Genomic DNA, 25,299 nt, shown 5'->3' on the forward strand with positions numbered 1-25,299 from the left:
AGCACACGGTGCCCTGGGGAGACAGAAGTGTAGGCACTGCCCCGGGCCGTGCCGAGAGCCGCCGCAGGGACACCTCGGAAAGGGAAGAGTGCCTGTGGCCTGGGGGAGCGACGGCCTAGAGCAGCGCTGGGGGGGCCAGGAGAGTGGTTAGCGGGGGGGGGGGGGGGGGGGCGGACCTGGGGCACGGCTGGCGCTGTGCTCTGTGCCCACCCCTCCCCTGTGTGCTGGGGCGGGGGGAAGGGGTGGACCCGGGGTGGGGGCTGCCGCTGCGGCAGCCAGGGGTCCCTTCCACGTGCCCCCTCCCCTGTGTGCAGCTGATGTTTGTTGGCTCCAAGTACCCTACTGTTCACCTCGAACGTGGCCTCTCTTCATGGCCCTACTGTCTCCCCATCAGGTGTTCGATGCCACCAATACCACCAGAGAGAGGAGACACATGATCCTTCATTTTGCCAAAGAAAATGACTTCAAGGTGAGCGGAACTTGCTCTGGAGCATGCGGGAGCAGGGAAGGCAGCTCGGGGACGGGCCGAGTCCTGTGTCTCTGCTCCGGGCCTGGTTCTCTACCTCCCGCTGCTCTTGTTTTGCTGCGGACACATTGGGCCTTTCCTGTGGGGGCTCTGGGGGGGGGGGGGACGGTTACCCAGACCAGGGTGTGGGATGGGCAGAGGACTCAGGGTTGAGCAGGTAGTTCTTTTTATGCGTTTGGGTGTTCGTAAATGGGGTCCTTCCTCCTCAAATGAGGTTGGTGACGTCACAGGGACACCAGCGTCCGCGCTTTGTGTGTGTCACATTTGTGGTTTTCTAACTTTCCTCTTTGCTTTCTTCCAGGTGTTTTTCATTGAGTCTGTGTGCGATGACCCTATGGTTGTGGCCTCCAACATCATGGTAAGACAACGTAGGACCCCCCCGTAGGGCGACAGTCTGAGAAAAGTGGGGACCCAGCTCGGGCCCAGAGCAGTAACTAGACGCTGAGAACGAGCCGGCTGTCCCAGCCTGTTGGTTTTGTCTGAGTCGTGGCCCCGGAAAGGTGGGAGGTGTGGAGTGGTGTTTAATTTAGAAGCATGTCCTGTGACCTGCCCTGGCTTTATCTGGGGTCCTTGCAGGCGGTTGGCAGAAAGCAGCCTTTGCGGGACCTAAGAGATAAAAAGCAGGGGCCCGGGAACAGTTTCTGTGAGTGGCAGTAGCTTGGCAGCTGGGTGGGGACAGGGCTGCTTGGGACAAAGGGCAGCGCACCCTTCCAGAAGGGAAGGAAGGCAGCAGGCTGGGCTCTCTTTAGCTGTGAAGGTCCCCAGTAGAAAAGAATGACTGTGTGTTGATAAAACTTCATAGGACACAACAGACTGAAAGGCAGAATCCCCAAGTGTGGGAAAAACGGGGGCAGTAAAGCTATCCTGCTGCTGATGTGTCCGTAACATACCCTTCTCCTCGCCCTGTGCCGAGGGGAGGTTGCTCAGATAAACTGAGGGTAATTGGCAGCTTAATTTGATTAATTCTTAAGTTTTGCCGCTTGAAAGCAATATACCATAAATGGAAGCAGTTACCATGAAGACTTTACCACAGGTCACCTTCTCATGTAGCTAATTTTCTGTGCAGCTTAAATACATGAGAATAAGCCGTGTCTCTAACGAAAAGCAGGTCTGATGCTTCTACAGGGAATGCTGGGGTTTGCTGCGTTACCAGCGCGCATCTTTAGAGGGTTGCTGAGGATTCATTGGCTTCCGATGTTGGAACTTTTCTCCAAGGCAGTGGGAATGTGTACAAGCATTTCTAAGAACGGAGTTCATAGCTCAGAAAGGGCTGTTCACATTGTGGAAAACCCAGATGCGTTTCATCGGGTCCAGAGGAAGAGGCCCAAAGGACGGGGAGGTAGAACAGAAGTTGCTGTAATCTGGACAAAGGGTTTTGCTACGTTCCTTTAGTTTCGTTCTACTAGCTTCGTCTTGGTAGCGAAGCATAGCGTGGACGCAGAGTGCATTTTCCGCCGTGAGCAGTCAGCATGTGCGTGGCTAGGAGCTCACCACCGATCTTGTCCTCTGTTAACATATCCAGTCGTTCGCCCCGACCCTGCGGGTTCAGGAATCTTGTGTCTCCGATTAAGCCCCAGAGCAGCTTTGCAGGGTAGGCCTTCCCAGCATGCTCTCTGGCGGCGGCCGTGCTAGGGAGAAAGGGATTTGGGAACTTAGATTGTTTTTCATCGTGGTAAAATATACAATTTACCGTCTTCACCGCGCAAGTGTTCAATCCCGTGGCACTCAGCACGCTCAGGTCTCTGCACCGTGGTCACCGCCACGGATGCGCAGAACCTTTTTATCTTCCCAGACCGAGACTCTGTGCCCGTGAAGCGCTGACTCCCCACTGAACTCAGGTTTTGTTTTGTAATGTTTATGTATTTATTTTGGGACAGTGAGCACGTGAGCTGGGAAGGGGCAGAGAGAGAATCTCAAGCAGGCACTGCAGTCAGTGCAGAGCCTGATGCAGGGCTCGGTCTCACGAACTGTGAGAACATGACCTGAGCCGAAATCAAGAGTCGGACACTTGATCGACTCAGCCACCTAGGTGCCCCTGAACTCGGTTTTTTGTTTTTAAGAATATATATATGTCTATTTATTTTTGTGTGTGTGTGAGAGAGAGAGAGAGAGAGAGTGTATTTGAGCAGGAGAGCGTCAGAGAGTGAGGGAGACAGAATGTCTCCGAGCTGTCAGCACAGAGCCCGACACAGGGCTCAAACTCACAAACTATGAGATCGTGACCTGAACAAAGTCAGACACTTAACCGACTGACCACCCAGGCGCCCCTGAACTCGGGTGTTTAAAGAGTGTCTGCCTGTCTCCTGGCAGTGGTGGTGGTTGTAGAGGAAAAGAGCACGTGCAGTAACAAATTTTGCTAAAATTTCGCTAGATTTTGCTAAAAACCCTGCCAGGTTTCTCAGACCTACTGTTCACTTATAGGGGATGGGTGAGTCCGAGGGCTATTTCTTCTGCTTTCTCTTCCCATAAGAGCAAACCTTAGAAAGGACTGGGCCCGGTGGAGAAGCACTAGTTGGGGACCAGTTACAAGCATGTGGTGCCCCATCCATGGATGGTGGCAGGAAGAATCCTGCCTGGCGCACAGGGCAGGGCATCACGAGCAACTCGGGAGCGCGCCTTCGCTGACCGACAGCCTGCACTTGGTGTGGGGAGTGCTGCAGGTGTGGACCCAGAACTCGAATTGAGGCTCGGCGGTCCGGGGATGACCTGACTACCAGGCTGACCCCGAATCGTGGCCCCATTCGGATGTGTTCAGTAGAAGCCTGTGGCTTTCCTGCGTACGTCCTTCCAGGGAGCGATCCCCTGTCCACTGTGGGTGCTCTGCCTGTGTCATCACTGGGTTAGAACTCAAGCCCCGGTGTGTTTCTTTTTTTCTTTTCAACGCTGGGTGGGATCATCGTTACTCTGAGCTGGTCTGTACTTTCCCTGTTTGCGAGCCCCAAATCCCGCTTCGTCTAAGCAGAAAGCCTTCCAGCGTGATTCATCAGCTGCCTCTTTGTGGTGTTACAGGAAGTTAAAATCTCTAGCCCGGATTACAAAGATTGCAACTCAGCAGAAGCTATGGACGACTTCATGAAGAGAATTAGTTGCTACGAAGCCAGCTATCAGCCCCTCGACCCTGATAAATGTGACAGGTAATAACGAAGAGGTGACTGTCTCTGACTCTTCTGCTTTGGTAGAGTTTGTTTGTTTTTTAGTGTTTTCGTGCTGTCCATACAAAGCACTTGCTCCTGGATCCTTTTATAAACTGTCTTTTAAAACATCTTTAAAAACATCCTTGATTGTGTATTCCATGTGACTGTTTCCAGCGCTAACCGTAGAAGCACGGAAGTACACGTGTGAGCCCCGTCTTGCTCCTGTCCCCTTGACATGCGTGCCCTTTCTCTCTGCTCTGGTCTCCCGCCTCCCTCTCCCCTCTTCTGACCACATGCTGCTGCGGATAGTGCCCACGTGTTCTGTCTCCGAGAACACAGATTCAGTCTGCGCCCTCCCCTCGTGGGTCTGTGGGGGCTGAGTCTCTGCCATCGGCCGGGGCCATGGGGGTTTACACCCGGGCTGGCTGGGCTGGGCTGTGCTGTCAGCGGAGTTCTGATCGGCTGGTCGCCTTCCCCGGCAGGGATCTGTCCTTGATCAAGGTGATCGACGTGGGCCGGAGGTTCTTGGTGAACAGAGTTCAGGACCACATTCAGAGCCGCATCGTGTACTACCTGATGAACATCCACGTGCAGCCCCGCACCATCTACCTGTGTCGGCACGGCGAGAGCGAGCACAACCTCCAGGGCAAGATCGGAGGGGACTCGGGTCTGTCCAGCAGGGGCAGGAAGGTAGGGGGAGCCGGGGGCAAGGCGGGCTGCCAAGGGGCTGGGTGCATCCCGTGCGTGCGTGTGTGCGTGCATGCATGCGTGTGTGTGTATGTGTGTGTGTGTGATAGTGTAGTCACGCCCCTGATGGGGAATGAGACAGGTGTTGCTCTGCTTCTCCAGGAGGGGCAGGAGCCTGAGTCAGGCCATGTCCTTCTGTCCCACGCCCTTGCAGTTTGCCAATGCCCTGAGCAAGTTTGTGGAGGAGCAGAACCTGAAGGACCTCAAGGTGTGGACCAGCCAGCTGAAAAGCACCATCCAGACGGCGGAAGCCCTGCGTCTCCCCTACGAACAGTGGAAGGCGCTCAACGAGATCGACGCCGTGAGTGCCGGGGCCTGGCCTTGGCCGTGGGGAGCGGGAGGGCACGGAGGTCTCTCCCCTGGGAAACGAGAGCCCTCGCAGACCCTCACGTGCCATGTTGAGCGACTCGAGGTGACGTCTGGGTGTTCCCGCCAGGGTGTCTGTGAGGAGATGACCTACGAGGAGATCAGGGACACCTACCCTGAGGAGTACACTCTGCGGGAGCAGGACAAGTACTACTACCGCTACCCCACCGGGGAGGTACGTGTGCCCGCTCTCGCCCGCGTCACTCGGTGCAGCCGGCGTGTGCTGTGCGCACGGGAGCTGGTGACAGGCCAGGCTGAGAGAGGGCCGCGGGGGGCCCAGGTGGCCCCATTCGGGTAACTGTGCTCAGCAGCCACATGCTCCGGGAGGAAGGGGCAGGAAGGTCTCTTGCATCCCGCCTGCCCCCACGCCTTCTGCTGCCTGTTCCCGGCACTCTCCCTTCTGAATCCAGTTTTCCTAAGCTGAACCTTGTGAACGGCTCCAGGAGAGGCACAGGGGTATTTTCCTGTGAGCACCAGCGAGAGATGTGTCTCTCAGATGAGCTCATGGTGACGTGGGAGGCAACAGCAGTCAGGGGTGATGGCTCATCCTGTGCGCGTGTTCCCCTTTGACTGCAGACGCGATGGCAACTGTGTCATCTCAGGTCCCGCGCATCACTGATTCGCTGAGGGAGCCCTGGACGCGGCCTCCGGGCGATGCTCTGGTGTCGGCTGCAGGCAGCCTGGTGACACCTGGCGGGTCCTTGCCGTCTGTGGGCCATCTCAGTTGTCTGTCACGTTTCAGTTTCCTCCTGCTCAGGGCGCTCACCTCCTCCATGGCCCTTGTTCCTGGAACCTGATTAGTGAGAGAACAAGGGAGACCACAGAGGGATGGGCGTGAGCAGGAACCTTGGTAGCCTTAAAAGTCACATGCCCACCCATTTTTTTCAAATTTTTTTTTTTTTAATTGAGCGAAAATTCACACAATATAAAACTCACTAAAGTATACAATTCAGTGGTTTTTAGGTGTATTCATAGTACTGGGCAGCCATTACCACAAATTCTAGAACATTCCATCATTCCCAAAAGAAACCCTAGCCTGTTCCTCCCTCCCTCAAGCCCTGGAAACCAGGGGTCTACTTCCTGTCTCTGTGGCATTGCTTACTGTGTACGTTTGACAGAAAGGGGTCATACAACATGGGGTCACACTGTGTATGACTTCTCTCACTCAGGGGACGTTTTCAGGGTCCCCCACGTTGTCAGCGTGTGTCCGGTTGTCAGTCCCTCATCCTCCCACGTGGAGAATTAGGAGGCAGCCGTTAGAGGGAGGACGGCGGGTTTATGTTCTGGCAGGGGATGCGTCACATCCTCACCAACACGGGGACAGTCTCCCTTTTCTAAGAAGCCAGTCGATGTGGGTCCCCAGGGGCCCTGAGGGGTGCAACCCTGAAACACCGCCGGCTGTGGATCGATTCGATGGCGTGTTCCCTGGTTTCAAACGGGGGAAGGGGCGTGGCTGAGGCGGCAGAGCCCCGCCCCCGCCCGCGTGCGCCTCTGCAGCAGCCCCGACCCGTCCCTCTGTCTTGCAGTCCTACCAGGACCTGGTGCAGCGCTTGGAGCCGGTGATCATGGAGCTGGAGCGGCAGGAGAACGTGCTGGTCATCTGCCATCAGGCCGTCCTGCGTTGCCTCCTCGCCTACTTCCTGGATAAGAGCGCAGGTGCCGCCGACCCCCCCACGAAGCCTGCTCTGGGTGGTGGGGGCGGGAGCCCGTGGAGTTCCGAGAAAGGGCGGAGGGAAGCCAGCCTTTGAGTTGGGGGACGCCTTGGACCAGCACCTTCCCCACGGGACCACGCGGGGTCTCTCTCCCCGCGTGGTTCACTGCTGCTGAGCGTTAGGAAAGGCCTCGGCCGCGCCTCCTGCTGGAGCCTTCAGAGCACAGCCTCCCGCAGGCCCCCAGCCGCTCACCTCTTGGTGGGGGGAGGGGCGGGGCGGGGGCAGCCCACCTCTAAAGAACAAAGAGCCCAGAAAACTCTAATGAGACTCTTAAAATTTAAGCCTATGTCTATCCAAGGCTCACTTGAATCCTGACACACCTAAATTGTTCGGGGAATGATTTTTTTTTTTAAGTTTATGTATTTATTTTCAGAGAGAGAGCGGGAGATAGAGAATGCTAAGCTGGCTCCGAGCTGTCAGCACAGAGATCATGACCTGAGCCGAAACCAATAGTTGGACGCTTAGTCGACTGAGCCAGCCAGGCACCCCTGATTTTTTTTTTTTAACTCTAGTGTACCGTGCAAGGGTGGGCTTGGGGTTTGTTTTGATTCTCGTCTTTTGGCTAGTGGTTTTTCTAGGCTGCCTGCCTGGAGCAGGGGGCCTGTGTGTAGCGGGGAGGAGGAGACACCCCTGTCTCCTGCTGGGCCTGGACTCCAGGGGCACAGACGACAGGCAGAAGCTCTCACTGGGGACCTGTGTGTATCTGTCCTCAAGGCTCCTAGCTGATCGCGAGGCCTTTTCTTTTCAGAGGAGATGCCTTACCTGAAATGCCCCCTTCACACCGTCCTGAAACTGACACCTGTCGCTTACGGTGAGTATGGGGACACAGCCCCGGCCAAGATGTCCCCTGGGACGCTGGCTCCTGGTGGCTCTGGGGCTGTCAGCGGCCTGTGCCCTCTAACCGGAAGCCAACCCCTGTCCCCACCCCACCCAGGTTGCCGCGTAGAGTCCATCTACCTGAATGTGGAGTCTGTGAGCACACACCGGGAGAGGTCAGAGGTGAGTCTAAACGCCCCCTGCCTCCTGCTCCCCAGCATCCCCGTCCTGGCCTCCATCCCTAGAGGGTCCCTGTCGAGTGACAGGGCCAGGGGGTGTGAGCACTCGAGAGGTCCCCGTGGTGAGTTGCCTGCAATTGAACCTGTGTCTTTTAGTAGTTGGTTTGAGATCGGCCGGCCTTTGTGACCTCCTCCCCTGCTCTTCCTCAGCTACCGTGTGTTCCTATCTCGTGTTTATATGTGGCTGCTTGGCATTTTCTCTTCCTCACTTTGCATGCTTTTTCCCCCCATTTCGACTTAACCCATGATGTGAGTATTAAAGAGGGAGACGCGTCCTGCGCTTTCGAGAGTAGTCGTAGCTCAGTTACCGTCGTCTTTTCCTTTGGGGCAGCTGAGATGCCTTCCAGGTTCTAGAGTCACTGGTTCACACGGGATTAGCAAATCTGCTCAGTCGTCTGTGTACGCTTCGGTGCAGAATTACCAAGAAGATGGAAATCGTGGAAAGGAGGTGGGAGGGCAGAGACCAGGTGGTGTGGGCAGGAGGGACTCGGGGCATGGCGGGTGGAGGCTTTCTGCAGGAGGCCCCGGCGGTAGAGCAGATCGGTGCCCCGGACGCGGTCGGGAAGGAACGTTGGGTTGACTTTGTACCGCGTGTCAAACAACAGCGTTTGGCCAGCTGACCGTTTCCCTCACACAGAGCGTGGTGTTCCCGTCCGAGCAGGACACCTCTCTGTGCCCCAAGGAGCTCGGTCCGAAGGTCTTGGCCTTAAAATCCCAGCTTCCGCCAGCTTGTCCGGCCGGGTGGCCACAGGGGAAGCGGGTGGGCCAGCCTTGGCCCTGTAACGGCCCCCACTTCTGAACGTGGGTGGTGGGGTCCCACCTTTCTTCCCGGCCTGACTCCGCCGGCGGGGCTGGGCCGGAACGGGGCTCCGATGGCCCCTGCACACGCTTGCCTGTGCCTAACTGGGGCAGTGTCGAGGGAGACAGAGCTCTGCACAGACCCCTGGGCTAGAGGCTGCAGAGCCACAGGCCTGGGGACACAGGTCCTCGCTCCACTGTGTCGTCACTTGGCGGGAAGGCTCGTGTTTGGGCCTGGCTTGCCTTGCGGCCCACCTCAGGGTTTCTGCACCTTTAGTCCCCTGGCAGGGGTTGAAGCCGGCACTCCTCGTCCCAAGCCAGGGGGGCAGTGATGGGCAGCGGGCGCTGTTCCTTGTCTGCTGTGCAGATCCTGGCTCACGGTCAGCGCAGGGAGTCTGGCACCGACACCTTCTCCTCCCTGCCCTCAGTGGTTGAGCTGAGCCTCCCACTCAGGCCTCCCTCCCCCTTCCTTGGCTCTCTTGGAGGCTGGCGGCCGGGTTCTTTTCTCCGACCTCATCATCTGCCGCCTTTGAATGACTGCCTGCAGAGCTGGTCCTGTGTTCTCCCTTCGCCTGCCTTGAATGTGTTGCGCTTGTCCGAGTGGGTGTCTTGGAATGTTCCTGCACAGGGGCTCAGGAGGTCATCCCTTGTTCTTGCAGACTGGGGACGCAGGACAGCATGGCACCCCTGCTGGTCCCCGGGGCCAGTCGCCGCGGTCAGTCTCGTATCTGGGAAATCCAGAAGCAGAGAAACGTTTTTGGTTTGGTTTGGGGTTTTTTTGGCTCGTATACTTCCCCACTCCTTGTAACTGTCGCCTTCTCTCTTTTGTCTTTGTCTCGCTTAGGATGCAAAGAAGGGACCTAACCCGCTCATGAGACGCAATAGTGTCACCCCACTAGCCAGCCCCGAGCCCACCAAAAAGCCTCGCATCAACAGCTTTGAGGAGCATGTGGCTTCTCCCTCCGCTGCCCTGCCCAACTGCCTGCCCCCGGAGGTGCCCACGCAGCTGCCTGGACAAGTGCGTTCTCCCCTCCCCTTCCTCACAGTCAGTCTGGGTCGGGAGGAGAGCAGCCGTGGGTAGCGCGTGTGGGCGGTGGACGGGGAGAACGTGGGCACGCCCTCCCACGAGGTCCGTGACACCCTGGGGTCCTTCCTCGCCGACCTGAGCGTGCACACCTCTTTCCCGAGGAGCAGAAAACTGGGCAGAGCAGAAGAAATGGCCGAGTCTGCGTCCCGCTCACATTCCCGAACCCTTTGTTTTCTCAAACAAGATTGAAGACAAAACCCTAGAAGTTTCCATTCAGCTCTGGGCCCTTGGCCATGTGTGGCCTGAGGACGTCTTTTCTGTCCCAGGCCAGTGGCTGAGGACCTTCCTTACGTGCTCCCTTGCATCCGGTCCCCAGTTAGAGAAAAGCGTGTCCCCCTCCAGAGCCGGGTTAGAACCTGGACAGCCAGACTTGCAGGATGGCCTGGGAACAGCCACTTTCTTTCATCACGTAGTTACTTTAGCAGGTAGTAAAAACACCAGTAAGCAAGAACCTAGCTAGATTTTACTTGTGTCATGTGCTACGGAGATTAAAAGCTGAAGGCTCTTGGCTGTTGGACATTAAGATTTATTTTTTTCAGAAGAACAGTCTTTTCCTCGGTGACAGCCAAGAATCTTGGCCAGCACGTGAGACATAGAAACTCCTGGGCACATATTTGGGGGCCACCTTGAGGCCTCCCCCCCCCCACCTCCACCCCCATCCACCACGTCTGGGCTCTTAACAGATAACTCACGGGCTGAATTTTGAGTCAGACTTACGAGCTCCGTGCTGAGGCCCACAGACTTATCCTGCATTTCTCCTCAAGCTCATTTGAATTGTGTGGTGTCTGGAATTGGGATGGGGGGGAGAGGGCCGTGCGGCCTCGGGGAGGCCACCGAACCTCTTCAGGCCTCAGTTTTCCCATCTGTGGAATGGGGGCGTGGCAAGAGGCAGGGCCAGCGAGGTAGTTCGTGCTGAGCAGCAGACACGCTGGTGTCCCCCACTGGCAGTAGCTGTAGGATTTTACTGCGTTTTTCTGTGAAGGCTGAGAACCGAAGCGGTCTGCCTGTGACGCCCAGTTGTGGTGGAGACCGTGGGGTCATAGTTGGAAGTTCAGCGGCTGCTGTCGCAGACACGCGGGGGGCACTGGCCTGGGCCGGGGTTGGATGGTATGTGGGGCCGACCCGGAGGAGGGTCACGGAGGACGCGTGGCTGGGGCTCCCCCGACTTGGACGGGCCCGTCCTTTGAGGTGGCCAGGCCAAATCCCCGGGACGTCTGGGAGCCGTTGGGTGGGCCAGGCCGGGAGGCCGGACAGGGCTTCGTGTCCCCACAGAGGATGCCTTGGTTTCGAATGACTCGGGGCCTGTACCCTGTCCTCTACTGACTTCTCTCTCTCCGCCTTTTCTCTCTGCAGCCTTTGCTAGGGAAAGCCTGTCTGTAAGTATTTTTCTCTGAATCGTTTTGCCACTCGCCCCTCTTTCTCCTTGCTTGCGGGTTTGGCCTTTTGCCTGTGAAAATGCTGCGGGTGATGACGGGTTTTGTCATATCTGACAGAGAAGGATGGGCATGGGGGCGGAGGGAGGGAGGATTCATGAACTTCTAGAAAAGGAGACAAGAAGCCACACGGCCCAGCTGCCTTCAGCGCGTCTGGCTGCCGGCACTTGCCGCTCACGGCTGGCTTCTCGCACGCCCCTCGGGGTCCCGTTACCAGTGCTCGCGGTGGCCCGTGGCTTGACAGAAGTCCGCTTTTTCCTTCAGAGTCAGATTTCCGTGCCAGGCTGGGTCTTCTGCCCCTCGCGTTGTCTTTTAAGTTCTGTGCCTCCCCTTGGAGAGGCCTTGGGCGTTAGAAGGCAAAATCTGCGAAACAAACGGAGGACAGACTCTTGGTGGGAGTGTGGGGGGGGCTGCAGCTCTGAAGCCCCTCCCCCCCCCCCTTCTGTCCTCGCAGAGGCTCCCGGACCCTGACACCCTGGGAAACCGTAGTTCTGGGTCCGGTGGTCCCGTACCAGCACGTGCTTAGCCTTAACGGTCACGTTCAGCGTCAGACCCTTGGTTTCCCCTCTCCTTCAGCCGGAGCTCTCCCTGCGGGAAGTTTCTGGTTAAGGGTCCGCCGGAGCGCCTGCTGGATAATTCAGTGTCTCCGCTGTTCCGGTGCGCCTCACCCCAGCCCCTGAGGTCACACCTGCCCCTCCTCCCTTTTGCTGATTAAGTTCTTTTCGCCACTTGATGCAAAAACCGAGCTGGCTTGAGGAGTCCGGCCTGTCAGCTTCAAAGCGGGGCTTGTTCTTGGAAAATAGTAGCGGAGCATGGTGCTCCGCTTCCGTGGCACCGCCTGCGGGGAAATCTATTTTGGGATACTGGACAGCTCACGGCGAAAGTGCTTGCTCACGTGTGTTCCGTGCCTTTGGGCCTTAAAATAAGCCCAGGAGGTCTGCAGGGCAGTTCTGTCCCTTTTACCAGATGACCGAGGGGGAGGCACCTGCCTACGGCCGGCCAGCCGGTCAGTAGCAGAACCAGGACTTGAACGGGTCTCCTGGTCCTGAAGGCTGACTGCTTTGTCTCTGCTGGTTTCTGGGAACGGTCAAGGGACTGCTCACCGACCCCTGTCCCGGGCAGCTGTGAGGCACCGGGCTGAGCTGTTGGGTTTCCTTTCTAGCCCTTGCAGGGTCCCCATGCAGCCGCCCTCCACGGCTGGGTGTGTAACTGTCCGTGAAATTCAGTCTTAAAGACGAACCGCCCATGTCTGGTACCTCCTTGAAGCCGGGCGTAGAACACGGAGTGCGTCTAGATCAAGAGTTCCCCTTGGTGAAAACGGGCCTTTGGATTTGGAGCCTTCCGCCTTTGCCTCTGTGCATATTCTGTTCTTTTTGGGCCGTGGCCTGATGTTGCCAGGAAAGAGCTCTTCCTGCTGGGAGGGTCCTCTCAGGCACATCCCCCCACCTTCCGAGGTTGACCTTGCCCGTCTCTGTGGCTAATAGTGCTTCCGGCTAGAATGCCTCCAGTTCAGCAGAAGTGTCTCCTCTGGACCTGCCACGCCACTCTGGGGTCCCAGCATCCAGCCCAGCCTGGGAGCGTGGGCCCGTGTCTGGGATTGCAGACCCCACAACTTACTGCTAAAATCGAACTGAGCCGGGCTTGGATCTCGGTTTTACTACCCTCCCTCTTTAGAATTCTGGGCGAGGTGATGCAATTCTGGCACATCTACTTCCTTGTCCGTAAGGTGGAGGCGGTGACACGTTGAGGTGTTTTTGATCAGGAGAGTATACACGTAGCACTTAGCAGAGTGCCCGGTGCGTACTCAGGGTCCGGCGGAGCATAGTCGTTATTGTGGGGGAGGTAGTGCCCTGCACTTTGGGGGGATGCCCGAGGCCCCTGGGCTTGTACTTGCTGTGTATTTTGATGCCCCCCCCCCCCCCCCCCCCCCCCGCCGTCCCTTCCACACAGGCCAGTAGGATTTCTTCTCCTGAGTAGCAGGAGCACCGGGAGCCTGGGGAGTGTGGGGCACCCCTGGGGGCTTACGGGTCGTGGCCTGAGGACACCAGCGATCGTGGCTTCATGGTGAAACTGTCACGGTCAGTGACGACAGCCCGGATGGATGCAGCGCCCTGGGGGGCCACACTAGGGCTCCCGGCCACCAGACCATCCGGCCATCCTCGATTTTTAAGTTTCAAATGCACACTGAAAAGAAGATAGTACTAAAGATGTTTTGTTTTGTTTTTTTTTCCAACATGTTTTCTTCCCTTCCCCCCACTATGCTTGAAAGACGAACTGTTTGTCACATTTTCTCAAAGTTTTCTCCCTACTAACCTTGGAAAGGTAAATGGCTCGGTGCATGCCCCTCTCTGTCCCCTCTGCATCTCCCCGAGTCTTGGCATCTCAGCCTGTCAGGGCATCTTGGTCTGTGTGACGACGGGCCATCGTGCAGTATGTGACTCATACCCCCGTGCCAGACGACTTGTGTCTTTCAAGAGCAGCACCATTGTCTCGAGGTCCTCTCTCTCTCTCTCGTTCCCTCCTTCCCCTCCGTGTGGCCTGAGCCAGGGCACCATGAGTGAGTGACGTGACGTGGTCCCCAGTGTCATTGTTGCATCTATCATCCGTGGGCGCTCGGAGCCTTGGGCGCGAGGTGTCTGAGGGTGGGTTGAAGCCGGCACGTGCAGCGGGACCTGGCCGCATCCCGGGCTCTGACCCCATCGGGGGAGACTGGGTGCAAGGCCACAGGGTCCTCCTGGGAGACCCCCACTCACAGACACTGTCTGATGTGCTTGTGACTGGAGGGTCGGGTGGCCTGGGCGGAGTCGGGCCGAGAGCAGGCTCAGGTCTGAGTGCGGGTTCTGCGAGTCCCTAGAGATTTCCCCACGGTGGGCCCTTGGTTCTGCCTGGAGGGGAATGGGCTGCCATGATCCTGCATATGTGCGTGCCCAGCGTCCACGCTCCCCTCACCCTGTCCCTTTAAGACAGTCTCGGTGGACACAGGGAGGGAAAGAACACTTACAAAAGTGGTGTTTCCTTTCTTTGCGGTGGATTCAAGTCAGGCAGAGAGCCTGCTGCTGTGCAGTGGCAGCTGTCGTCTGTTCCCAGCCGATTGAAAAACTATTTTTTTTAATGTTGAGAGAGAGAGAGTGTGAGCAGGGGAGGGGCAGGGAGAGAGGGAGAGAGAGAATCCCAGGCACAGAGCCCGACGTGGGGCGCGAACTCAGGAACCATGAGATCGTGACCTAAGCCAAAATCAAGAGTCAGCCACCACCCCGAAGAACATTTTTAAGGGGTTTTTAATTCTGGCAGCTTCTCAGGGGTGGGACTTGTGGCCAAGATTGCTTTTGTTGGAACAGGAAGAGAGCTTTAGTGAGTGACACCTGCCTTCTCTGCCTGGGTCCTCCCCTGTGACGTCCACTCAGCCCAGGGCACCTGTGTTCTAGCTGCTGAGCCCATGTTCCTAGAATGTGGGTTCTGGGGGCTGGAACATACGGTCTACCTGAACCCTGTTGGGAGGAGAGTCCCGGCTCGTCCCCTGCCTGGCCGCGGGCAGCAGGAGGGCCCTGGGTGCGGGCGGGGGCGATCTTGAGGCGCGAAAGGGCCAGGCCCTGGAGGCTTCCTTAGGTGCTGGTGCTCAGTGCTCCCCAGAGCTCTGACCCGCCAGGGCCACCCCACCCTCCTTCCCCATCTAGAGGCAGATGCCTGGCCTCCCCCGGCCTTGCCAGGCCCTTCTCCCGGGCAGCTCTGGGCTTAACCCCCGCCACATTCCCGGAGCCTCCCTGGGCTTTCTTCTGCCCAGTTGGTGAGGACGCCCGTCCAGGGTTGTGTTTTTCTGTCTGGGTGAGGTGGGCGGTCTCACATGCATGGCTTTGGTCTTGAGAAGCCTAGTCGACAGGAAATGCTAATTCCCCTTCCTCGCCCCTCTCTTCTCCTGGAAACAGAACATGAAGAGCACCCAGAGTGGCATCGACACCAGGATGCACTGAGGCAGGCCCGTCGGCTCCGTGCCAGTTCTGTTCCTGCAGCTTCTCCTTAGTGCTTTTCCACCCGCCCGAGGCCAGCCATCCCCAGGACGTCTTCCGAACAGGGTGGGTGGTGTAGAAGAGGGGCCCGCCGCTCAGACAGAACCGTGCCCCCGACGGCGGCCCCTCCCGTGTGCGCACCCCGCGCTAGCGGCCCCTCCCCCCGCCCCCAGCCTCGCTGACCCCCCACGAGGCTCGGAAAGGACAATGAGCGGTGGAAGAGGTGAGAGAGGGCCCTGAGGAGGGGACAGTGGCCTCCAGGCTCTTCTGTTTTGTTTCGTTTCTGTGATCCTGACCTGGTATGTTCCCAGCCTGGGGAGAGGACACGGGCCCCAGAATCCTAAAATCGAAGGGGGTCTAGTTGCCGAAGAAGAAGGGATGTTGAAAACTGTCACAAGGATCTTCTGTGCGTCGTGGCCCCGGACGTTGCCTCGTGAGGGCAGGGCTCGGGCGCGTGCTGGGTTGGGGCCGGTCCCGGAGGAGGAGGGTGAAGGCTCTGAGCCACCGTGCAGTGCGTCCACAGCTTGCCGGGTCTGCGTCCTGCCTCGGAAGAGGGTGACTCACGCACAGTGTGGCCGTGCAGGCAAAAGGAAAGGTTCTGCCGGAACAGTCCCGGGGCCTCACCCCCCCCAGGGAGCTCTGCCGTCTCTGCCCTCCCGCCTGGGCCCCAGGCCCCCCCGGAGCTGCTTGCTTTTGCACTTTTTCAACGGCAGAAGGCGGGGCCTGAAGGTGGTACCTTCTCTCCACGAACTTACATGTTTGGGGTTTGTGCCCGTGGGGGCTGGAGCTCGGAAAGAACGCGGGGAGTCGGGTGCGCCCGTGCCATGGGGAGCTCGGAGGGACCCAGGAAACCAGCCGGAGAGCAAGTCATGTGGATCGTTGCCAGGCTGACCCAGCTGGTGGCACAGAGATGATCGAGGGTCACCTCCTTCCTCCAGGATGTTCGTCACCTCCCTGTGCTTCCCAGGTGGGGACGGCGGCCCAGCCGAGACCTCACTTGCGGCCACTTCCTCCAGGAGGCTGCCTGTGGTCTCCTGGCAGGACTGAGGACTGAGCTCAGTCCTGCTTGTCTTTGTGGAGCACCTGCCCTACGCCCAGCGGGTGCCTGGTGGCTGCGAAGTCCGAAGAAGACGGTGTCCTCGCTGGTGTTCGTGGCACCTGTGGCATCTTTTTGGGGTGGCTCACAGCAGGGAGACGTGTGGTTCGAAATACCTGTAGTTTCTGCCTCCTGGTTTCTCCTCGTTGCCTCCACGTCCTGGGGAAAAGGAGGCGTCTTGAGGCCCAGACAGAACGATTTGGAGACTCTGTCGTAGGATTTGTCCAAGCGACCCTTTGAAGGACCTCTCAAACCTGGAGCCAAAGGTCGCTTCCCTTGCTTGCCCTCTGCTTTCGAGCCTGACAGTCTTGCCCCCTCTTGTCTTACGGGACGGGCTCTGGGAGCGCGGCTGTGGGGGCTTGGACATCCGGAGAGGGCACCGGACAACGCGTGTTTCTCTGGTTGGGGTTCAGTGGGAAACTGGGATGTGCTGTAGATGCCCTGCGGTCAAGTTCGTGGGTTTCACACCAAAACCCGCCCCCTCCCCCCCCACCTCCTCCCCAGCCGGGCACCGTGCCCGAGGATATGTAACATCTCTGTTCCTGTGTGACCGAAGAAGGGCTATTTTCCCTTTCCTGCCAACTGAGTCTCGTCGGGTGGCGAGTGTGCATGGGCACAAGCGTGTGCTTGTGGGTTGGTCTTCTCCCTGGCAGCCCAGCTCTCGCGAAACGGCTTCCATGTGTCCCTCTCTCTGGCCTCCTTTTCACACCGGTTGTCAGAGCCCACGCTGAACTCTGACCCTTCCTGCCGATGATGCTCGCGGGGCTGGGTGTGGGTGTGGGTGCCCCGCCCGCCTCCAGCTGCTGAGGTCAGTACCCACCGAAGCGAACATCCTGCACACGTGTTTGTCGGGGCCTAGATGAGGCGACAGAACGTGCCAGCGGACGAGGAGCGAGACCTCAGAGGTTGCAGAAGGCTGCCCAACTGAAAGCCATGATCGGACTCGAGGCGCCAGCTGGGGGACGTGTTTGACCTGCACTCACGGGGCTCCTGCCACTCTGACTATGGCCTCTCCCCGCCCCCCTCCCCCGGCCCCCTGAAAACCACCTGGGACCAATTTTGTTCACTTGGCATAGTTGTTTGTGGGTGGGTTTCCCCTTCTCCTCATTCTGTCCGGAGACCGTGGGCGAAGCTCGTCATTTGCGGGCAGCAGAGGAACGGCCGCACCAATGATGTTTTTCGTTTGTAATACTTGAAATTTATTTTTTTATTATTTTGATAGCAGATGTGCTATTTATTTATTTAATATGTATAAGGGAGCCTGAAAATAGAAAGCTGTATAGATTGGGTGTAGTTCGGTGGTTGGTTTTGGGGGGCCTTTTACGTGTGACTCATGACTTCTCTGTGTTCTGTATAGTTGTCTGAATTAATGACCTGGGATGACGCTGTGCCAGCTTTCAAACAGGGGATGCTTTTCAGAAATTTGTATATTTTGCAGTTGCCAGAATAATAAAATACCTGATTGAAATACGCTGATGAAGTGCGCCCCTGGTCCTTTCTGGGGGGTGGGGGGGGAGGCGGGAAGAGAAGTCTTCAGTTGACGCTTGCGGTCCACGCACCGGGTGGCTATCGCCGGGCTCCTGACCGACCCGCCAGCCGTCATCTTTAAACAGGACGTGCCAGTGCTGATTGCCAGCACTGATGCGCTACGGTTGACTAGAATCCGTGCTGAACACTAGGGCTCCCTCTGGTTCCACGGGTTTTGGCCAATGCATCCCCGTGTGGATGTCCCATTACCGCAGACAGAGCGCCCAGCAATTCGCATCCCCTTCACCCCGTGTCCTTTCCCCTCAGCCCTTTGAACGGCACCAGTGTCTCTTACACAAGCGTCGCCCAGTGGGACGGGCCCTGGGCGGATTACAGGAAGCCATTGCGTTTCAGGTTCCGGGTTCGTTCCACCATCCCCCCCCCCCCCCCCCCAGCCCCTTTCCGGTTTCTGCTGGGGGAAAACACTTGGTCCACGTCTAGGACCAGTCCGCGACACCTCGAGCAAGTTACTCTCCTTCCGCACCTTCATCCCTACCGATGAGGACGCTCGCAGACCGGGCTGAGGGCTGAACGAGAGCCCGGAGCATTTCCTTCAGGCAGAGGCTTGGCGACCAGCAGTGCCCTCACCGGGTCCGAGTTTTCCTCCACGGGCCCCACTGTTAAAGACTCCAGAAATAGCCCTTCTCCCAAATTCGTCTTTGGGCGTCCCTGACGCGTCCTCCGCCCCAAGTGTGAAGAGAGCCGGAGTCGGCAGTTGGGCACCTCCATTTGAAACGACTCCCGAGGTTCTCTGTAGCCGGCATGGTGGGCAGAGCATTTGGGTAAAGGGCCTTGTCCGGTGACTGGGGTGCGAACACCCCTGTGCGGGCTGGGCTCGACCCACCCTTCAGGCCAGCCTCTCAGGTTCTGAGCCCACGTTTCAGCGCTCGCTGTGCGTTGGGTGCAGGGCTTGGAGACGTGGCCTTCGCAGATGTGGGTCTTCACCCCTAGGTTGGGCCAGTCTCTCAGGTTATGGCCCCAGCAAATTAGAAGGCCGTCCTGAAGGAGGATGTGTGCGCGCTTTCAAAACCCGGGCCTGCTGGGTGATGGGAGTCCGCAGGTGTCGTGACCTTTTGGGCAAACTCTGAGATCCGTCTGCGTGTGACCTTGGGCCAGAGCTATAATCACTGGATAAATATTGACGAAAGGGTGACCAGGTGGGTGAGTCGGGGGGGGCGGGGGAGGAGAGGGGCAGGAAGCCGCAGGACGGTGGATGCCAGAAGGAAATGGATTCGTTCACTGGGTCCCCAACGTGAGCCAGACACCCTGTGGCTCTTTGTACCTTGAAAGCCAGAGCAGGAGTTCCCCTGTAGCAGATAAAGTCGTTGTGCTAAGTACTAACAGCTACAAGACTAAATAAATACTGAGTTAATGATCTTTAGTGATCCTTCGGGGCGCCCCGGGAGTTAACCTGCTGTTGCCAGGCCCGTTTTGCAGATAAAGAATATGAGACTCCCTGAAGGAAAGCAACTTAGCCCTGAGCGTGGCAGGCCGCTTTTAGTGGTTCCGACCCAGGTCTCTGGGACTCTCAAGCTTGTGGCTTCAACCGCTGTACAATGTCGCCTCCACGTGGCCTGGGTCTTTCCACGGTAACGGGAGTTAGCAGTGCAACAGGTGAGGCGTCCGGTGGGCTTTAAAAGCTGCTTGCCCGTCGGGCCGGGAGGATGGGCTGGCCCTCCCCACGTGCTCCCTGCGGCGCTCGGCTGCTGCTCAGGTGGTCAGGGTCTGCAGAGGAGTCAGCAGCAGCAGCAGCAGCACGTCAGGCCCGGATTTCCGAAATCCCCAGGTCATGCCCCAAATCTGTCTTGGCAGAAGTTCCTCCAAGAATTTTACTGGCACTTCCAAGAGGCAGCAGATAGATAGCACTGGGCCAGAAAGGTGGGCGGCCAGCGAGGGGTGGGGAGCGAGCGTGAGGGCGTTTGGAGGGGCTCACGGCGAGAAAGCAGCTGGCGGCTTTGCTCCCAGCAAGGCAGGGCGGTACCTGCGTTCTTTAAAAAAAATTCTTTTTAACGTTTTATTTATTTTTGAGAGAGCGCAAGCCCGAGAAGGCCAGAGAGAGAGGGAGACACAGAATCCAAAGCAGGCTCCGGGCCCTGAGCCGTCAGCACAGAGCCTGATGTGGGCCTTGAACTCACAAACTGTGAGATCGTGACCTGAGCCGAAGTCGGATCTTAACCGACTGAGCCTCCCAAGTGCCCTGGCACCTGCATTCTTTATGCTGGAGGCTCCCACCTGCAGTCCAGACCCGCCGGTGGGAGCCTCCAGCCAGCCCGACTCTCCTCTCCCTCTGCCCTTGGCTCATTTAACATTTTTCTCGCCAGCATCGTTGGGGATATTTTTTATAAACGGGATGTTTTAATAAACAGAACTGGGAAAATTAGTCCGCTATTTGAGAAGAAGCTAATTAGATCATAGCATTGCACTATCCATTTTGACCTCGGTGTTAAAAAAGGATCAAACTGTTGAAAAGGAGAAGAAAATACTGGGTGGACAAAAGTCCAGCTTAAAAGCAGTAAAATAAACCACAAAGGAAATACTGAGATTCCACAATGTAACTATTTTAACTTCAAAGTCATTAACAACCGTTGTAAGCAGAAGGGAAGCAACACGCTGAGAAATTTTGCAACAAATCTGTTATCCTAATTATCCTAAAATACAAATTGGAGACCCATCCAGAGTGATCAGAAAAATGTGCAGACTCTCCTGGATTCCCAAAGGCTTTTATTTAATCTTTACCCCACATCTTTGCAATCTTATTTTCTTTTTATGTTTATTTATTTTAAGAGAGAGTGCAGGGGAGGGTCAGAGAGAGAGAGAGAATCCCAAGCAGGCTCTGCACGGTCAGCACAGACCCCAAATGCAGGTCTTGAACTCACGTACTGTGAGATTGTGACCTGGGCCGATACCAAGAGTCGGAGATGTTTCACCGACTGAGCCGTCCAGGTGCCACTGTGATCTTTTAGACTAAAGACAGGGCAACTGAAGTCTGGTGGAGTTAACGCTATGAAGGTTGTTTTAAACACTTCATTTTGAGCTCACGTTTTTTCAACACAGCATGAGTGGGTTTAAATCAAGATTTTCTCGGCATGTAACCAGGCTTTACAGTCAATGCATCGATGGCCCAGGTAATCTTTGTAAAGGCACTGGTTTCTCAGCCTGCAGGTTCGGACATACTCCTAAGACCGTACTAAAAGAGAACCCCCATAGAGACAACAGAGGCACCTCAAAACATGGTACTTTTGCCACTTAGGACTAAAGAGGATCGTTTGCACATTCCCGGGGAGACGTCTTTGGAGATGCTCAATTGCCTGGCTGCCAGTGGCAGAAGCCTCATCTCTTTCCCACGCAGGGATCGTTGGCCGCGTAAGATTCAGTGCACGGGGTGACGTGCAGATTGGGGCAGGCTGGGTTGGGGGAGACACGGGATGGTAGTACGGGATGGGCTCAGCGGGGAAGTGTCCCCCATGTATAATGTGCTCCCCAAAAAAAGAGGTGCCTAGGTGGCTCAGCTGGCTGAGAGTTGACTCTTAATTTCGGTTCAGGTCATGATCTCACGGTTTGTGAGACTGAGCCCCAACTCCACGTTGACAGCGTGGAGCCTGCTTGGGATTCTCTGTCTCCCTCTCTCTGCCCCTCCCCTGCCCACGCCTGCTCTCTCTCTCTCAAAACAAATGTTAAAAAAAGCCAGACTTCATAACATGGCATCGTCGACGAATCCTCGATGCCGGGGGTGGGTGGGGGGGGGGGTACAGGTAAGCTGTCCGTTTTCGGTTCCCTGAGGCCTTAACTAAGCCGCAGGCATCAGAGACATACTACTTTGGACATGTCGGTTGAACTGATCTAAAGACATCTCACCTGTTTGTTCTGACAACTATATCTGGTGAGGAAAGAGGCAGAGGCGGCTCTTAAGGCCTGGGTGGGACTCAGCTCATTTCCAAGTCCTGGCTGTGTGGTAGAATCCAGGGGCTGGGGCCAGGGGAGGCAGCCAGCCACGAGTTGATGGGGCACCCCCAGGCTTTGGAGACGGATGGTCCCAGGTCCGTCCAACTGTCCCACCACGTTCTAGATGCGTGGCCTTGGACAAGTTGTCATGTTTTTTAACTTGCTTCCTGTTCATAAAGCGGGGATGTTCATACCACTTTTTTTTATCATAAGATTCACCACTGATTTGTTAAGTTTTCATGCAAAATAGAACAAACCATACGTACATCGATGCGAGACACAGTTCAGCTTCTGGATGTGTTAAATGAAGACAAAAATTCTCCTTAGAAGTGAAGAAATACCGTAATTACTTTTCAGGCTTTTTGTAAGGATTCAATCTTAGAAGTGAAGAGACCTTGACAGTTTCTGGCACAGAGTAAGTACCGAAATGGTAGCTATTCGTCTAATAGCACCGGGTGCTTTAAATGCAACGTAGATATTGTTATACCCACTTCGCAGATGTGGAACTGAGGCCAGGAGAACTTAATGATCCTGCTTGATTTTGCCCAGCCACAGCTGGGGGTAAGCCTACGTTGGTCAGACGGCCAAATCACGCAGCCTAAGAACCACACAGCTGAGCCAGGCCCGGCTGGATGAATCGCCAACCACAAGACGGGGACTGAGTCGCGTGTTAATTTTAGCAAGCAGGCTTTTGTATCCTGGGGCTATGGAGAGGTCTGTGGGCATTTAAATGAATAGATTTTCTTCAAAGGGCTGTGATTCAGGATGATTGCAGAGCCCTGAAGACCAGATGTCCAGTGTTTTCCCCTCCCCTGCCCACCCCCCCCCCCCCCCCCGTCTTCCAAACCAGCATCTTTTGGGATACCCTATTCCGGCGGTACACAGAATTTCCCAGGGGTACACACGCATAGTTTTAGGGGAGTAGGTTTCCACATCCTCAACCTCCATATTCACTCTTCCTAAAACAGCCAGAGAAGTTTGTTTACTCGGCAATTGCAATGGTGTTTCTTTGCTTTGCAAACAAAAGGGGAACCCCTCACCTACCTCAGAGGCAGTGACTACAGTGCATTGCCCCAAGGTGGGGACACCTCCAGGGCCCCCAACAGAGGCAAGCCTCTTTTAATGGTTAACCCCTGAAACGGCACACAACCAGGGGTTTCCTTCCTACCTGGGCTCTGTGAAAGGGGCAACTCCACAGCTTTTGGAAGGTTTCGGATTGAGAACAGGTGACGCGCTCTAACTTCCTGCAGCAGCTCCCAACTTTCTGGTCTCAAGACTCCCTCTCGCTCTTAAAAATTATTAAAGGCTCCAAAGAGCCCTTGTTTACGTGGGTTACTTCTACTCATGTTTAGTGTACTTGAAATGAAAACTACAAACTTTTTAAAAAGTACACGTACGTAATAATTTATTTTACTTTATTTTTTAAATGATTATTTTGAGAGAAAGAGGGAGAGAGAGTGGGGAGGGGCAGAGAGAGAGAAAGAGAGAGAATCCCAAGCAGGCTCCACACTGTCAGCACAGAGCCCGATATGGGGCTTGATCTCGCAAAGTGTGAGATCATGACCTGAGCCAAAATCAAGAGTTGGACACTCAGCTGACTGAGCCACCCAGGCACCCCGGAAAATTCTTTTTTATTATTTTCGTATTATTTTTTTAATGTTTATTTATTTTTAGAAAAGACAGCACGTGAGTGGGGGAGGGGCAGAGAGAGAGGGAGACACAGAATGTGAAGCAGGCTCCAGGCTCTGAGCTGTCAGCACAGAGCCCGATGTGGGGCTCGAATCCATGAACTGCGAGATCGTGACCTGAGCTGAAGTCGGACACTCAGCTGACTGAGACACCTAGGTGCCCGTCCCCACCCCGAAGAAAATTCTTAAAGTATTGAAAAACTATGGGTCTGATAATGTTAGCTATAAGTGTTCTACGGTTTTAATTTTTATTTGAAAACTTGAGATTTCCAACAAATACTGTTAGTTGTTTTCCATAGTGATAGCTCACTGCGTTTTTGAGAAATTGTAAGCATTGTTTTTATAAGTTAAACCCCCCCACCCCCCCCCCCCCTTTTTTTTTTGTAAAGTGGAAATCTGATAATTCCCATGCATAAATCCTTTCAAGGACCACCCATTCATTTCCTACAAAAAAAGGACAGGATGTTATCATGGCAACAAGGTTCCCTTGTAATCCCTCACTAAAGACCTCCAGTCCTTACAATCCCAGCTGCCACCATCCTGAGCCATGCACTTCATTCTTGAACCCTTTCATTTTCTCCTCTATCTGCCTGGATCAGAAATCATTCCCTCCAATTCCACCAAGTCCCACTAGTCCTTTAAGATCTAATTTTAGGGGCACCTGGGTGGCTCAGCCAGCTGAGCGTCCAACTTTGGCTCAGGTCAAGATCTCACGGTTCATGAGTTCGAGCCCTGCACCGGGCTCTGTGCTGACAGCTCGGAGCCTAGAACCTGCTTTGGATTCTGTGCCTCCCTGTCTCTCTGCCCCTCCCCTGCTCATGCTCTGTCTCTCTCAAAAATAAACATTAAAAAATTATTTAATAAAAAAAGATTTAATTTTAGATCTCAGTCTTTGGGTCTGGCTCCCTTCACTTGTGTATCAACTTGACTGGGCCACAGGATGCCCAGATATTAAGTCAAACATTTTATTGTGGGTGTTTCTGCAAGGGTGTTTCTGGATGAGAGTCACATCTAAATGGGTAGATTTCGCAAAGCAGATTGCCCTCCCTTATGTAGGTGGGTTTCACCCAATCCGTTGAAGGCCTGAATAAAACAAAAGGCTGACCTTCCCTGTGTAAGAGAGAATTCCTCCTGCCCGACAGCCTTTGGGATATTGGTCCTCTTCTGCCTTTGGACTCAGACTGAAGCACTGGCTTCTCCTGGGCGTCAAGTCTGCAGGCCATCATATAGGAATTACGTCATCAGCTCTTTTGGGTCTCCAGCGTGCTGACTCATCCTGCAGATCTTGGGATTTATAGCCTCCCCTCTCTCTTTAAATATACACACATAAAGTGTACAGGCTTATAAGTAGACCATTATATAGTCATATGACAACACGAAGCTAAGCATGGGGTGTTCTGAGAGTCCAGAATGTTGAAGTGTCAGGATTATTCTCCAGAGGACCAGAACAAGTGAGATGTCTGTATATACATGGTAAGTACTCAATAACCAACCTCAGAGTGAATGAGATGATGGCAAATGAGTGAAGGAAGGGCTACCATTTGGGAGCCCTCATCCTGTGGTTCAGATTCCTTCATACCTTTCTGTCTTTGCCAACCAAATTGTTTTTCACCTGGTTGATCACATATCATATTCTCGGCTGCCATTCTGATCATATAGTATTTGTTAGACGCTATGGTGGCTACCAATGGACGAAATGGAATTCATGCAACTCTGCATTGCCCTGTGATCCCATGAGTCAGATGGGGGCGGGCCATCTCCCTAATTACTTTTCCAAGAATCTGGGTCCAGGTGATCTTACGCAGTTGATTCCTCTCTTTGCTCAGACCACCATGACTCATTTAGCACAGTGGTCTTTAAACTGGTACATGGTTTCCCCTGGGGCTTTCGGGAAGACTTTCTAAGACTTTCTAAGAACAGCAATGGTTTCTGGCCGGCTCAGATCTTCAATTCCACGTGTATTCTTTTGCAAAGCCGATCTGTCTGAGAATGTGCCTCTTACCCATCTCAGATCTCACCTGGCTGCATTGCCCAGCATGTAAAAAAATTCTAGGGTATAACACCAAAAGTAAGACCTCCTCAGTTATTTAATCAAGGTAGCATAAGCCCTGGGACTTTCAGCCTTTCCCTGCCTTGTGTGTATATTTCTTTATAGGGAGAATCACTTTGTTCCGTTATTCTGAA

At 55.4% G+C, this 25,299-nt stretch overlaps 1 protein-coding gene across 9 annotated transcripts in view; it reads left to right on the forward strand.

Annotated features, from left to right (window-relative positions):
• PFKFB3 (6-phosphofructo-2-kinase/fructose-2,6-biphosphatase 3) overlaps nucleotides 1-17,434 on the forward strand; it is a 76,008-nt gene extending 58,574 nt beyond the window's left edge. For 2 of the 9 annotated variants that reach the window (XM_045465199.1, XM_045465196.1), the window contains exons 5-16: nucleotides 395-469; nucleotides 828-884; nucleotides 3,536-3,660; nucleotides 4,143-4,350; nucleotides 4,562-4,708; nucleotides 4,844-4,948; nucleotides 6,300-6,429; nucleotides 7,234-7,296; nucleotides 7,420-7,484; nucleotides 9,183-9,356; nucleotides 10,779-10,801; nucleotides 14,782-17,434. In XM_045465199.1, coding sequence (XP_045321155.1) covers nucleotides 395-469; nucleotides 828-884; nucleotides 3,536-3,660; nucleotides 4,143-4,350; nucleotides 4,562-4,708; nucleotides 4,844-4,948; nucleotides 6,300-6,429; nucleotides 7,234-7,296; nucleotides 7,420-7,484; nucleotides 9,183-9,356; nucleotides 10,779-10,801; nucleotides 14,782-14,788 — 1,179 coding nt within the window. In that variant the 3' untranslated portion in view covers nucleotides 14,789-17,434. Of the gene's footprint in view, nucleotides 1-394; nucleotides 470-827; nucleotides 885-3,535; nucleotides 3,661-4,142; nucleotides 4,351-4,561; nucleotides 4,709-4,843; nucleotides 4,949-6,299; nucleotides 6,430-7,233; nucleotides 7,297-7,419; nucleotides 7,485-9,182; nucleotides 9,357-10,778; nucleotides 10,802-13,127; nucleotides 13,954-14,781 lie in introns of those variants that run through there. The other 7 variants (XM_045465197.1, XM_045465193.1, XM_045465198.1 and 4 more) reach the window with 4 other exon arrangements.
• Nucleotides 17,435-25,299: the final 7,865 nt, after the last annotated feature.

The sequence above is a fragment of the Leopardus geoffroyi genome, chromosome B4, assembly GCF_018350155.1.
Source record: "Leopardus geoffroyi isolate Oge1 chromosome B4, O.geoffroyi_Oge1_pat1.0, whole genome shotgun sequence".
Classification (NCBI taxonomy): Eukaryota; Metazoa; Chordata; class Mammalia; order Carnivora; family Felidae; genus Leopardus; species Leopardus geoffroyi.